Genomic DNA, 15,688 nt, shown 5'->3' on the forward strand with positions numbered 1-15,688 from the left:
TACACACTCTAATTCTTGTGTTTTAACATAAAATTTATTATGATTATTCACGAAGTTTTAATTTGACCTATTATTTAAATCAAATAGAAATATTCAATCTAAATAGGTTTAAAAATTTTCAACTCGACTAAAGAGTTTCAAAAATTTAAATGATAAAATAAGATTTATAAACCCGGCTAATTTTTTTTCACTAAACTCGATCGCATACTCACCCCGTTACTAGAGATTGATGTTAATTTCAAGTCTACAGGTAAAAGTTGATGCTATCTCTAGGTTACAATTAGATTAAGATGTTAAGCAGGGCATCCAATTAATGAGTACAACGTGCACTACTTGACTTGGACTAAAAAGAAAAATTCAATTAATTCGAGTTAAATCAATCATCATTTGAATTCGATCAAAAAAATTGAACTGATCATTATCAATTTAAGCTCGGGACCTAATTACTAAATCAAATTCAAATGTGTTGATGTTTAACTTGGATATTTTCTCTTATCATGCACACCTTTGGTAGTTTGAAGGTCAACTAAGTTATCTGAATTCAAAGATATCTGAGAATGCTAAGCACAAATGCCTATCTTTAAATGACTTGTTTCCATTGGGCCAGGAAGTTGTAGGACACAAAACATGCCTATCTTTAAATGACTTGTTTCCATTGGGCCAGGAAGTTGTAGGACACAAAACATGCCTATCTTTAAATGACTTGTTTCCATTGGGCCAGGAAGTTGTAGGACACAAAACTCAAAACAAAGACTAAGCAAAATCCTCCCATTACTCCAAAAGATTCATCACACGATGGAGTGAATAGTCATTTCCCCCTTTCGTCTTTTCGTAACTCACAGGTTTTTCTAAGAAACACATGGTTTAATCAGGCACAGCACACCGATAGTCAAATTCATACGTCAAGCATAGCTTTGGCAGCATCGATCAGTATCGGTCTAAAATCATTTGAAGCCCGGCCAAGAACAGTATATCCTTCTTTGTCCTCTATGTTCACATCAGCTCCATGTCTTATTAAGAGGAGAGCTACCTGACACCAAAGAAAACAATTCGACAATGAAACCCCAAAGTCCACAAAATTTAGTAAGATGTTCAAGTTCCCCCTATCACTATAGTAGCATAGAACTGATTCAATTACATCAAATGTTCAAGCAATGATAAGAATATGAAAAATAGATGACGTTCATCAGCTGAACGAGAGAACAATCAGCAAGCCTTAAACCTCAGATTCTCAAGGCTCAAAGAGAGTACCTCCTTCTTATGACAAATGACTGCATTCATGAGAGGAGTTTGTCCAGTTCTATCAGTAGCATCAACTTCTGCTCCTTCTTCAATTAAGAGTTCACATAATGCCGAGTTTCCAGTGCTAGCTGCCCTATGCAATGGGGTGGATCTTACCTGCATTGAGTCATACAATAAACATATGAAACAGAAATGAAAAATGAAAAATACTAGAAATAGAAAGAAAAAAAGAACGGAAAATACAATGACTATATAATAGAAAACAATTTGAGTGTGAAGTTTTGAACCTTGTCCTTTGAATTGATCTTTGCACCATGAGAGATCAGAAGTTCAGCAATCTTCAACCATCCCTTGCTAGCAGCATAATGAAGAGCGGTGCGGCCACCGTCATTTTTCCCATTAACATTCGCTCCTTCAGAAAAGTAATAAGAAAATAACAATAAATAGCATCAGCCGAGGGAAAAATCCGCACACTTGAGATAACAATCAGAATATGAACCTACTTATGCTAAAATAACAATGACGAAATTTGCAGCATAACAAATATTTCCCGCAAACCAGCAAGAGGAATCTGAACCAATACATATCATATTCACAAAGACACATGTGAATTCCATAAATTTGCTGCTTTATTCGAATACCATATAAATTGATACGCCAAACCTCTAGTTTTCTTATTTTATTGTGTACCCGATTAACACATGATATTTGAAAAGAAAATAAAGCCCCATAAAAGGAGCAGAATTAAAGATCTAGTATAATTTATGGGTACAGCAGAAGGTTTAAAATATATTTGAACCTTATTCGAAATTTACAGCATAACTTTTCAAACAGCTTGAAGATTCTTAACCAATTCAAAGCACATGTATTCACAATTCAATTCAAAATGACCGAGGTTCTACATTAATTGTGATGTGAAAAGTCAGAATAGTACAAATCTCTCACCTTTACTCAACAGAATTTCCATAATTTCCAAATTACCAATGCTCGCACCTGAGTGAATCGGACCCCAACCTTCTTCATCGGTACCATTCACAACTGATTCATCGGAGACATCTGAGAGAACTTTGACCACCTAATACAAATTGATTCCTTTCGCATTCACAAATTAACCGATAAAAAGAAGCAAATATAGGAAATGGAAATGGATACGGAGTTACCTCGGGACGGGCGGAGGATACGGCGACGTGGAGAAGAGATCGACCGTCTTCATTCCGCAGTTTAAGAGACTTAGAGAGGTGTTCTTCAGAGAGGGACTTGAATATGGAAGACTCGCCCGTCTCCGCGGCTTTGAAGAGATCTTTTTCTTTAATTTGAAGACCCACTGATTCGTTTGGAGGATCGATTTCCATGTTTATGGTGGGATTGTATGTGGACGGATTGCGGATCTAGGGTTCGTCAAGGGTTTTTGGACATCTTTTATTCAGTGCGCGCTGTGCTTCTTGGTAGGCATACGGCTGTGTAGTTCAAATGTTTATTTTAACCAGAAATTCCAGTTCAATTGAAGGGGTTTCTTTGGGCTTAAATTAATGTGGTTATTGATATTTTTTTAATTCAATGGGACTCTTAAATTAAAAAAAAAAAATTGGTCTTTTTGAATAATAAAATTGATCATTTGGTTACAATATTAATGTAAATATTTACAATAATAACCTGATAATTTATAATATTTATTTGACAGTCAAGATGATGACATATCATAGAGGAAAAAATTTATATTTTCTAGTAAAGTTTGAATATTAAATTAGCCTTTTTAGTTCAAGAGTTTATTTATTTTTTTAAGAAACATAAAAGATTCAAAATTTAAAATAAAAAATATAATAAAATAATAAAATAAATAAAATATAATAAAATATAAATTAAATTATTTAAAACATTATTAATACTTTATCACAAATTATAAAATAATGAATTATTAATTACTAAAAAATTAAAAATCATATGAATTTTATTGCACGAATTAAGTGTTATCGATAATAAAAGAATTATTACTATTCTTTGAGATCCGACGATTACTACATATGTTGAGCACCATAGATGTGAGGACATGTGTTGGTCTCGTGCAATAATACCAATAGCGGCAGCAGTTGTATTGGGTGAGAAAAGTTCTATTGACGTTAATCTTATGGTGTGCTTGGTTGGGTGAATGTGAGATTCTCATGGGAATGAAATCCACATTCTCCCGTTTGGTTGGCCGAGAATGTCATTTCCTGTAATCTTACATTACCAATAGTGGATTTTTTGGGGTATATTGTCGGGAATGTCATTACCTCCCTTTCCTTAAGTATTATTGGATTACCGACGTTTTGGACTAAAATGCCCTTAAAAAAATTTCTTTCAAAAATATCCTTATTCTGTCATTGAATAATAAAAATTCTACGAATGTTAAATTACAAATTTATCCTTAAACTATTTTAGATTTACAAAAAAAAAATCTATAATTAAAATTTTATATGAAGTTCAGGGGTTAAAATAAAATTTTACCCTTTCATTAAACCTTTTTATATTTTAAATTTTGTAAAAAAAATTATATAAATTTTATGAACTTAAATTTTTTAAAGAAAATATATAAATATTTTTCAACTTGTTAAAAAACAAATATATAATAAGGACAATTTGGTTAAATATACATTCCAATAATCTTTTATTCCTTTAACCAAACACGATAATCTTACATTCATGCTAAACCAACCAAACACAAAATATAACATTCTCAGTAATCCTATTCCCTAGTAATCTTATATTTCGTGAACCAAACGCATCTTAAAGCACTCAGCCAGGGAGGACTTGATTTCCTTCCTTGCAAACCATTGCTTGCGTGAGGTCATTTGTTCATCAATAAGCCCCTGTCCCTGCCAGACATCACCAAGATTTTTTCAGTCTTTGAACACTCCTTCATAGCATGGATGGCGGTCTCTTGTCCATGTGTGCACCATGAGCAGAACCCCGATCCCAAACCTGTACTCCCCGTTGGTAGTGCTTCATGGCAGACCCTCCAGCAGAATATCTTGATTTTTGGATGCTTCATAAACATCTTCCAGATTAGTGACGGGTCACCAACGGTCCCTACGTCTTTCAACGACTAATTATAGCCAGATTTAGTGGAATAAACAGCGGTGTTGTGATGCTCCAAATTAGTTGGTCCCCAATTCTTGACGTAATAATCGAGCTTAAAATCCGTCGTGCATCTCCCTCTAGAGATGATTCATGTCGATCAATAATCTTCCACCCATATAAAAGGAAGTGAATCACAAATCATCAGTAAAATTTCTCTCACTGTTTATATCACCTTAAATTTCGTCACCCCACGTGTTGTCCATCAATTATTTATACTTTTTGAGTTTGAATTTATCATTTCATAGTAAAAAACCAATTCGGAAATTTGTGAAATTGGTTTGAGAGCCTTTCCGGCTTTCCTTTGTTATAAGGGAAAAAGGGATCAACATAGGATTTTGCGTTACAAGTCCAAAAACAGAAGCCTATTTGACAGATTTGAAGTAAACCAGATCGTTTCAATACAGAAAATATAGGCAAATAATTTGAAGTTATGATGAAGATGAACATAGACAAAACGAACAGGAAAAACAGGATTTCAATGCAAAGGGGACCAACTAATTAACCTGTCTATACACTGAAATATCTTCCTTCATAGTGAAGTAACCTATGGTCCTATGCCCAAAACTGCACTCATTTAAGAGACCAAACCCAATATTCCACCAGCACCAGCCATGGTTCTGGACCTTCACATCTTCCATGGTGAAAACCCGACATTCCCCGTTGCATCGTCCTCGACAGGAGCCGGAAGGTTAAGATCAATTACTGTGGCAGTGGACATATCTGGTGAGTCTTGCTTGATCACCAACGTTCTATCTTCTGCGCCTCCAACAAAATGGGACCTTTTATGACCACCTAAAGCTTGGCCTGACTTGAAAACCCTGAAGCAAAATGGGCACTGGTGTCCCTTGTTTTTCTTTGATAACAATCTTTTCTCGGCATTGCCGGACGAAGAACCACGATAAGTATTTAGGGTTCTGCCATGTAGTGATGACTTGGTCATTTTGGTATCAGTCATTGGAACAATGAAGCTATCATTCGTTAAGCTATCTTCGTTGCAGTCATTGGCTTTTGTTTGTGTTGCTCTGTGTCCCCCAAGTGCCCTGTGAGAATCAAAGGCCTTGTTGCAGGTCAAACACTCATATTTGCTTCCTTTTGGTGAATTGTTGCAGAAAACTTCATGAGTGTAATAATCACCATTCTTGGCATTTGATCTTCTCAAATCATACTTATTCAAGCCTCTATTTGCAAGATTGTTATCCTTTGGGAATTCATTGTTCAAACTCTTGAACTTACTCAAACTCTTCCGGAGCTTCGAATCGAAGTCCTCAAATTCCACTTTCTTGGGTCCATGCCTGAAATACGAAGAATCCGATCTCTCGGAAGAAGAACCATACTCGGCAGATTTCAACTTGTTGTCTCTTTGTTTCTTCATCTGCAAGTAATCACCGTTGTCGGAAACACATTTCATTTCATTTGACAATGATTTAGCTTCCAAGATGACGGAGTAGTTATCGGAAGAGTCGGCGGTCGAATTCAATCCCTTCTTACAACAACCTGCGGAATCCCTCGACAGCATCATCAAACACATTGCAACCTCTTCTTGCTCTTGTTCAATCTCGGACACAGATGAAGAACCATTCGCCAAAGAAACAGAATTGTTAGAATAAACACCATTTGCTTTGTACATTATACTTTTAGATTTCCTCCTCTTACTCGGAGTCGACGATGTTTCGGTGTTGGACTGACCATCCATTACCATCTTCTGTTTCTCAACGAAGATCCTCTCTTTCTCCGAATGGCAAGCCATGTGACCGCAAAGAGCTTTCAATGAATGGAAACGCTTACCGCATTTTTTGCAAATCATCTCTTTGAGCAACTGCGCGTTGCCCGAATCAGAGAATTTCTTGGTTTTCTTGGGGTTCTCTCTCAGACCATAAGCTGCTGCGGTTTGGCCATCGGCTTCAGCTTCGGCGACTCTCTTGATGATTCTTCCATTAGAGAGAATCTTGTTTACTGAGAACAGTTCAGCTGATGGCACTGTCTCCAATTCACCACAATCGTCATTGTTCATATGAGTTCTTATGTGGCCACCTAAGGACTTCCCACATGGATACCTCTTGTTGCAAAACTTGCAAACAAAATTCTTCTCTTGAGTTTGTTCCATTTAAGAATGAATTTCGCTGGATTTGATCACTGAAAAAACAAATAGAAAAATACCCAGTAATCGAAACGAGAAGGGTACCTTATTTCTCACCTCGAATCTTTAGATTCTTTACAAAATACATCATTTTTCCATGATCTCTGATGTGACCAAGAATACATCTTTCAATGGCGAAGAAGCAAAATCCAGAGTCCAGATCAGAAAGTTTCTTGCTTTTGGACTTGAGATGTGACAGTTCCTTCTTTCAAGAACAACAATTTATCTTTCTTTAATTAAAAATAAATGAAAAATCAGGAAGAAAAGAAGATGAAACGTATGGGTCGTTAATGGTGGCGATGAAGAATCAAATAAAATAAAAAAGGCCATGACTGTTTCTCCTTTGTTTTTGTGTTGTAGTTGAAGGAGAATTCCATGCATGAAAGGCAAAAAAAGATTCAGAAAGTAAAAGGAAAAGATAAAGCGGCACGTGTCTTCAAGTGAGAACCATTCGGTGATGAATTCAATGGTCAAGATTTATGGGTTTCATTTAAGTTTCTCATTTTTTTGAGGATCTGAAGGATCCCAACGAATGAGTGTTAAAGCAGCAGCTGCAACATCCAAAACTTGTTGCCTTCTACTTTGTCTTTGCTTAAAAGCTCACACAACTTAACTTGCAATTGTTGTTTTATCAAGTACGATATGGAAATCCATGTTTATGCTAACTCACACTCACAAGCTGGAAACATCCTTTTTTATGAAATAATTGAAGTTTGTTAGCATGAATCAAGAAATAATGATTACATTTAAAGCATTTTTGTTATTACTTAGCTCTGAAAAATAGTTTTGGTTTGGGTTTGAGTAGATCGATGGATTGGGTTCATTTCTGTTCTTTTCCTTGGGAGATGACCCAAAACGAGTTGAAATTTGAGTTAATTTTTTTAGTCAATACCATTATAATTTGGGATGGTTTAGATATTCAAATTGTTATATATTTTAGATTTTTTTATATTTTTATCGATAATTTATTTTTATTTTTTAAAAATTTTTATATATTCGTCTTTTACAAAAAATTTAAAAATTCATATCTTAATATAAAATCATGTGTCGATTCCTCGTCGATTAATGAACATAATCAAAGATATACAAAGGCCATCATGATACATGAACTATCCTCTCAACCCTGATTTTTCTGTTTATAAAAAGTTAAAAGAAGAATAATGGAATATGAAAGATTCTCACAAACGTGTAGCTTAGTCAATGGATTTGTGTATTCTATACACAAAAAGACAGGTAAAGATATCTGCAGTAATAGAATACACAAAAAGACAGGTACAAGACATCTGCAGTAATTTCTATACAAGTTTGACAAGTCAATGCCATAATTAATCAGAGTTATTTTATCTACAGAGATTCTAACAAGTTTGAGCCAGAAGATCCTTAGAGAAGCTAAAATGCTGTACTGCTAGGCTAGCTGTGGGATTTAGAAAAGCAGGAAGATCCATCATTAAGAGCACTTTAACATGCTGACGCAGTACATTTGCTAAATGAATATGTTTAGCTAATCAAAAACTTTTGATATTCTTCTTTATTTGGAATTGTTATACCATGTTTGTACTTAAATCTGTTGTAGCTGAAGCTTGCTTTCTTCTTAGTCTCTTTTCCATTTTTACTTGGTAAACGATTCAGGTAAGTTGTTCGCCACCCACATTAACGATTGTTAACATTGAGTGATCTATTTATTGTAAATTAATAACTTTAATAAAAACATTAATGACTATACGTGTAGTTTACCTTAAAATTTAGTAGACCAGAATAAAAAGTAGAGACATCAATGATTTTAAAATAAATTATATACTTGACTATTTAATTATGTATCTAAATGTAAATTAAAATCCACGTACCAAAATCTGGGATTTTATTGATTTTGAGTTCATACAAGAACGAACCGTCATTTTAGTTTTTGCTCCAATGAATTCTCTCCTTCCCCTGCCACCTATTTCCCAAATCAATATGATAAAATGCTTCAACAAATTACATTGATACCATGTTTTCCAGTTTTCTTTTTCTGGCTAAAATGATGATCTTGTAATTGATTTTCATGGTTCTCTCAATCTATATATGCAGGTACTTTTTAAATGTAATCTTCAGCATTCTCAACAAGAAGGTCTACAATTACTTCCCATACCAATAGTATGTGTAAATTATGCATCATTATACTTGGACAAACTAAAAGAAAAATTGACATAGTTGTGTCGGAGGTTTACTACTATTCGATGTTCACACCCGAGTTCAAGTTACATTTATATGGTTTTTCCGATATGTAGATTTATTTCGTTTTCTCCATTCTGCAGTTTTGTTTCAATTATACATCTGGTAGTTGGAGTGGCTTACTGTCTGGTTTCTTGGGGTGTTGGCCTGCCAAAACGAGCAGTAAGCTTTGTTTTCTCAATTCTTTGCTGTTCAATATTGGATTATATGATGGATTTCCTCTAAAGAAAACACAATCTCTTCCTATTTTACCAGCCGATTGATAAGGAGCTCTTGGTTCTATTGACTCCTGTTGCTTTCTGCCATGCTCTTGGACATGTCATGTCCAATGTATCATTTGCTGCTGTTGCAGTGTCCTTCACACACACTATTAAAGGTAAATTGATCTTTGAAAATGGAAAAAGTTTACAAACTTTTTGGGAACACCTCCAATTGTAATCTACATTTATATCTTTTTTCCACAGCCCTGGAGCCATTATTCAATACTGCCGCTTCTCAGTTTGTTTTGGGCCATCAGATTCCACTTTCCCTTTGGCTTTCATTAGCTCCTGTTGTTATTGGTAAACTCCTTTTTTTTTCCTTCCCTTGTAAAACAGCTTTGCCTGTTATTAATCTTCGCCACCTGATGTTATCTTCTGCTTTACTTTTAGGTGTTTCAATGGCTACATTCACTGAACTTTCTTTCAACTGGACTGGTTTCATCAGTGCAATGATTTCGAATATCGCATTTACTTACAGAAGCATATACTCAAAGAAAGCAATGGTAAGAGAAGGAATCTTCACTTCATTTTCATTCGCAATTTTTTATTTGTATCGAATACGCAACCGTATTTGACATCCGCCCCGGCTGACACATCTTTGGCTTTTATATTTGACAGACAGGGATGGATAGCACAGATATTTATGCATATATTTCTATAATTGCCCTATTGTTCTGTCTCCCACCTGCAATATTTGCAAGTAAAATCCAAAAATGAAAGGGAATCTTCACCATGCCTGTTCACTTTCATTAAACTACTTGTATAATTAATGATTTGCTAATATGGTTGTGATTTGAATCCAGATCGAAGGCCCTCAGCTGATGTAATATGGTTTCAGAGATGCTATTGTCGAAGTTGGCCTAACCAAATTCTTGTCTGACTTATTTTGGATTGGAATGTTTTGTCACCTCTACAATCAGGTATGTATTGCACAAAAAATATTGCTGCAAGTTTCTTGAATGTCATCTGTGATTGTCATGATCCGGGAATCATGGAAATGGTTGGAAGCTAATGTCGAGATTCGAATCTTTAATTTGTTGAATGTCATCTTTTTCAGAATCGTTGCATCAGTGAATTGAATTCAAGGTTCCTTTACTGAACAAACACATTGAGGTGGTGAATTGCAGCTGGCTACTAATACCTTGGAAAGGGTTGCACCACTTACACGTGCAGTCGGAAACGTATTGAAGCGAGTTTGTTATCGGCTTCTCTATCGTCGTTTTCGGTAAGTTTTCGCAGTCTTCCTCCCGTATATCCTATGTTCATGCAGCCTATGTTACTCGGATTGGAACTTTGGCAATAGAATCTCTGAAACCATATTGGGGTTAAGAATATATTTTATAGTTGGATTGGGGTTAACTTATTGGGATGTTTACTTCAAATTTTCAAATTCTTATAAATTTTATTTTTTATATTTTATTAATAATTTATTTTTATCCTCTTATAATTTTGATAAGTTTATATAAGTATAAAATTTTATATATTCATTCTTTATCGTGAAATTTTATGTGACGTGGTAATTGTGAAACTTTATAATTTACAATTGAAAGTGGGGTGAGTAAAACTCGATTTGACTAGAAAAATTGATTTTTTCGACTTGAAATGATTTCGAATTGTAATTTCATAAACTTAACTCGAAAAAATTTCAAATTTAAATCGAGTTGTAAAATACAACTCAAATAACTTAAATAACATGAAATTTTTAGTAATTAGTGGATGAATTTTCAAGTTTGAGTCGAATCCCTTATTTCTATATGATATATGTATATCACATATGAAAAAAATATACATGTATTGTATTTTTTTTATCAAAAATCACACATGAATTGATTGTTATATATATATATATATATATATTCATAAAAAACCATTTAAATTAAAATCAAATAATATCATAATATTATAAATATTGATAATTAAATTTAAACACAAACTCGAAAATTCAACTCGATTAGACTCTACTTGAATTTTATAAACTCAAATCGACTCAAAAAAAATTTAAGTCAACTTCGAGTTGTAAAATATGACTCGTTAACTCGAATAATTCAAAATTTTTTGACTCAACTCAATCGAACGTTCACCCTAATTAAAAGTCGCATTACAAAATGTCAAATCCCCCAAAACTCGGGGAATTATAAGCCACAGAAAATTGAGTTTGTCTAAGGAAAGGCGGACTAATATACAGTTAAGAAATGGCGTGATCGAAAATTTAATAAGATACTTAACAAAGTCGTTAGCGCTATAAGAAATGTTGACTAATAACAATGTTGTAGGTGAAAAACATAAAGAAATATTAAAAAAAAATGAAGAAATATTAAAAAAAAATGACAACCAATAAACTTTCCTTATCCAATTAATTAATTAATGATAGGATATTAAAAATTGGAAACCAAACAAAAAATGAGGAATTAAATAATGATAGGATATTTTATTTCATAAAATAAATTTAAGTATTTAGACTTTTTACGCACGAGAGGAAACTAGTAGTTGGGTTTTTTTTAATAAAATAAATTTAAATATTTGGACTTTTTAAATTTCAATTATGGACCGTGAATTCTTTTAGGGAAACAAAATTTAAAACATAATAAATTTAAAATTTTAAAGGACTAAAATTATATTTATAAAATTTAAGAGGTTATTGTCATCATTTTAAATTTAGTAATTCAAAATTATCATTTTTTCCAAATTATTATTCAAGTTTTTTGTTTAAATTATAAGTTCATGTCAGTTTTGAATTTGAGTCACATATGTTAGTTTTAAATTTGGATCAATTTTAAGATCGAGTCGAGTTGAGTGAAATTAATGAAAATAAATTTTTGGGTAGGAACAATAATTAACAAATCTACCTAAATTTTTTTTAAACATTTATAAATTGATGATTATTGTCTTACCAAGAAGGGTTTTAATTTCCAAAACATTTAGGGCATCGAAGAATTGCTTTCTTATTTGAAAATAAAATAAGAAAAGGGATTGAATCTTTGGTTAAAAAGCATGAAGCATGAATCGAATGCTGGAAACATGGAAATAAATATTAAATATATTATAGACAATAAGAATGATACATCCATGATAGTAGAGGTAACCACTGACATCAATCCCTTCAACAGAAATACGAGGAACCACTCCATAGGAACACATGCATATACAAATACAATACCCAAATAAAGCCAAAACAAACAGAAAAGGGAAATAGCCGAGCAAAACAAAAGGTTCTAAACTTGCCTATCTTATTTCTTCATCCGCTTTTGAGCATGATCGGATTCCTCTCCGTTGCTCGCATCTCCAAGATGGATCATTCCTTGAATAGGGGAACTCTGTGGATCCTGTCAAAATATTGAAATGAAAACCAAGTTGTTTTGTACGTTAGACTAATTTCATCAATACAGTCCCCTCAGGGTTTTAATAAACAACATGGAACAATAAACCCTCTTAACGGGATCAACCAACATGAGGTGACCGATATCTTTCTTTTTTCCAGTCATACCTTAGCAGAAGTTCCTGGTGTTAGTTCTCTGTTAGCATGCTTTCCGAGATCGATCTGCACCGAGATGTTGGCCCGTGACAGATCCAAACCCGCACTCTGCAGTGCTTGTGTCAGAGAGTTCAATAACCTGGTCAACATCAGAATACATAAACATTATCAAATTAAAGTTCAGAGCATCCTAAACCCAACGGGGTTTTGTTTTAGCCACAAAGTATTTTATCTTGTCAAGGAACTGGTCAGCATCCCCCCCCAGTGACAAAGGAAGCATACGATAAACGGAAAAACTAAATCTAGACAGCCTCGGGCCTCAAATGTTATTTCTATTGCTACAGACGGGAGCAACTAGAGCTGATGTAAAATATCAGAACAAATCATAATATGTTCAGAGCAGTGATGTAAAATTATGCAACTGAAAAATCCCATAAACTATAGAAGGTATGTAATTGGCGTGTCATACATGTTGAGGATCGAAAAAGAAAAGAAGATTAACCCACCCTTCAGAATAGACACTCGATATGCTAATTGTTCCTCCTTCAATGGTCAGATCTTCATGTTGGTTCAATGTATCGTTGCCGATAAAGCATTCGGTCGATTGCGCCTCAGATACTACTCCCTGAAGGGGATGCACAAGCATGTTATTACCTCGGATGGGAAGAGGTATTCCCCTACTCATCCACCCAGGTTGCTGATCCATAGCTTTGGACGTAGTGTCTCTCACAGAGTCAGATTCTACCAGATTTTGAGCAGCACCTGTAATCATTGTGGGGTTGATGTTGCTGTTATTCTCATCAAACTTCCCGGAAAATGCAGCCCCCGGACCAGAACCATTTTTAATTGCTTGCTTTTGACCACCAAAGCTCTGAACGCACCAATGACTATTCCTCTATAATAAAGTACGAAAATCTTCAATACTGAGTAACTTATGAATACAAGCAATTAACACCTTGAAAATAATTAACATGCTACTCCCAAGATAATATGGATATAATGTGTCCAGTAATAAGCCAAGTAAAGTATCATCCATGTCGAACATACTCATATCGGACACATAACCATACATGAAACTTACCCCTGAGTCCAAGTAAAAAATAGTTTTAAATTGCAAATTAAAAGCTAAACTCCGTAGATAGCAAGGATACAAAAACATACCCATGGCATTAATTTTGTTGGCTCAGAATTCCATTCCTGATATGAACCCTCATACTTTTTAACCTTCTCCTGTAAATATTGAACATAATCTATCACCTGCATAAGAATATCGATATCAACAATTTCTTAAATAAGTAAATAGATCAATCAGAATTTTCATATGCATAAAATATATGAAAGTATTCAATCTGCAAGTTCACAACCTACCTCTAGAAGGAACGAAGCTGTATCTCTCTTTTGATCAGGGTTAGGAATTAGATTTCTCAATAATTGAAACCTAAAAGCATCAGAAAAATGTTCGATATTACTATTCACTCAGTTAAGCTACCATCATCGATCCAATATTTCTTATTGAAGTTTAACAAGAAATTAAATACATATTTATACCTTTCATTAATCTTACTCCGTCTCCTCTGCTCCGTAACCGAGTGTTTCGATCGTATAGCGTTAGCCTTACCACTGTTCTCCCCATCTGTTTTAAATAACCAAAAAAAAAACAACAAAAAATGTAATATATAAAGCAAAACCCAGAATTCCAAATTCAACAAAAGAAAAAAAACCATCGAGAAACAATCATTAATCATCTAAAAATAAAGTGATATAAGAGAAGAGAATAAAAGGGAAAAGGGGGTCTGGAGGGGAAAAGAGTGGGATCCAATTGAATAATACCTTTGTTGGTGTTGCTATTAATGGCGTTTAAAGACATGGTTTGATTAAACGATGGCCCTTGATTTTTGGAACCAAACTCTTCTTCCTCGTACTGTTCTTCCTCCTGACTTCCTTTTCCTGTTCTCATCTATGCTCCTTCTCCTCCAGATGTCAAAAACAAACAAACAAATACTACGAAAAAGAAACCCAAGATGTGGAGATTGAAAAAAAAGAGTGATAATTTGATAGGGAAAAAAAAGGAAGGAAGTGGAGAGAAAATGGGAAGGAAAATAAATGGTGTTTTCCTGGTTGGTTGGTTTGTTCCCGGCGAGAGCAGCAGTGGACAAAGAAATGTGATGTGGCTGAGCTCATGAATGTCCCGTGAGGTTTACTTCAATTGGGCATTCAATTTTGTACTTCATTTTTGGGCCCCTAGATTTGGAAAAAAAATATGGGAACATTATTGGTGAAGTTTTCTACCAGGTCCTTTGAATTTTAAAATCTGAAATATTGGTTCTTTTAGAAAATTATTTGACCACTTTCAATTTTTTAATAGTGCGAGTGATTACAATATCTGTTCAAATCATCTTTCTTAATTATTAACAACACACATACACCTTGCAGATGTAAATACAGTTGTTCGAACCCAAATTTTTTAAGAAAAATAATACTCTCTTCAATCATTGAAGTCGTTTAATGGCTCAATTACTTTAATAATAAGTACAATCACAATGTTATTTTTTCTATCAGATTGAATAAACTATCTTTGAATGTCTGGGCTTAATTTAGATCATATAGTTATATATGAGTTTATTATATGTTATTATGCTTGAAAGCTTGATCATGCAAGGATGCATCGAGGGACGAGTAGGGATAGTCGTCATTCTGAAATTTTAAAATAATTATATATTTTAAATTCTTTTATGTATTTTTTAATGAAAATTTATTTTCGTTTTTATAAAATTTTATAAGTAAGTTCCTCTAAAATTTTGAAAATTCAAGTTCATCCCATAACATAGAATCTTATCTCCTTCCTTGATGGTATGTACATGTATGGCAGACTGTTAGGAGAATGTGAATCTCTAAATACAACACATATTCGAATATTAGTATATGATCTAATCTTCCGACTTTATTTTAAAGAAAATTGAACATATTCGTGTCTAACAATCACGATGGTATTATAGCTTTAAACTTCATGTCAGCAATCAAAATACATTTGAATAGGATTTTTATTACAAATAACAGAAAAACACAAACATCACCATAATATATTCTTTACTCACCAAAAACAGGAATATGGAACAATATTCAACCTAAATTTGTCAGTTTTATTTTTGGGTAAACTACTCAAATGACCGCTTAACTATAGAATTAGTGTCGATTTGACTAGTATACTTTAATTTTGGCAATATATTCATATAATTATTTAAGTGGTTT

At 33.7% G+C, this 15,688-nt stretch overlaps 3 protein-coding genes and 1 pseudogene across 5 annotated transcripts; 1 reads left to right on the top strand and 3 right to left on the bottom strand.

Annotated features, from left to right (window-relative positions):
- Positions 1-770: 770 nt before the first annotated feature.
- Positions 771-2,715, bottom strand: LOC120184285 (26S proteasome non-ATPase regulatory subunit 10). Its single transcript, XM_039188788.1, has 5 exons — positions 2,403-2,715; positions 2,188-2,317; positions 1,530-1,654; positions 1,252-1,398; positions 771-1,030 (listed from the first exon to the last, which is right to left on the bottom strand). The coding sequence occupies exons 1-5, from the start codon at positions 2,592-2,594 to the stop codon at positions 896-898; spliced, it is 729 nt and encodes a 242-aa protein (XP_039044719.1). The 5' UTR covers positions 2,595-2,715; the 3' UTR covers positions 771-895.
- On the bottom strand, positions 1,411-14,656 carry LOC120184263 (transcription factor BIM2-like). Of its 3 annotated transcripts, XM_039188769.1 has the most exons (8): positions 14,270-14,656; positions 13,988-14,072; positions 13,808-13,877; positions 13,601-13,696; positions 12,946-13,334; positions 12,452-12,578; positions 12,181-12,290; positions 1,411-1,430 (listed from the first exon to the last, which is right to left on the bottom strand). In XM_039188769.1, the coding sequence occupies exons 1-7, from the start codon at positions 14,394-14,396 to the stop codon at positions 12,195-12,197; spliced, it is 990 nt and encodes a 329-aa protein (XP_039044700.1). In that variant the 5' UTR covers positions 14,397-14,656; the 3' UTR covers positions 1,411-1,430; positions 12,181-12,194. The 3 variants fall into 3 exon arrangements, with proteins under 3 accessions (XP_039044700.1, XP_039044704.1, XP_039044709.1); XM_039188773.1 differs by lacking the exon at positions 1,411-1,430 and having other exon boundaries at positions 12,187-12,290; positions 12,909-13,334; XM_039188778.1 differs by lacking the exons at positions 1,411-1,430; positions 12,181-12,290 and having other exon boundaries at positions 12,459-12,578; positions 12,879-13,334.
- LOC120184179 lies at positions 4,985-6,463 on the bottom strand. Its single transcript, XM_039188709.1, has one exon. It carries the CDS (start codon positions 6,461-6,463, stop codon positions 4,985-4,987), a length of 1,479 nt encoding a protein of 492 aa, XP_039044640.1.
- LOC120184186 lies at positions 8,684-10,296 on the top strand (annotated as a pseudogene).
- Positions 14,657-15,688: the final 1,032 nt, after the last annotated feature.

The sequence above is a fragment of the Hibiscus syriacus genome, unplaced genomic scaffold (genome assembly GCF_006381635.1).
Source record: "Hibiscus syriacus cultivar Baekdansim isolate YM2019G1 unplaced genomic scaffold, ASM638163v2 tig00003731_pilon, whole genome shotgun sequence".
In the NCBI taxonomy this organism is placed as follows: Eukaryota; Viridiplantae; Streptophyta; class Magnoliopsida; order Malvales; family Malvaceae; genus Hibiscus; species Hibiscus syriacus.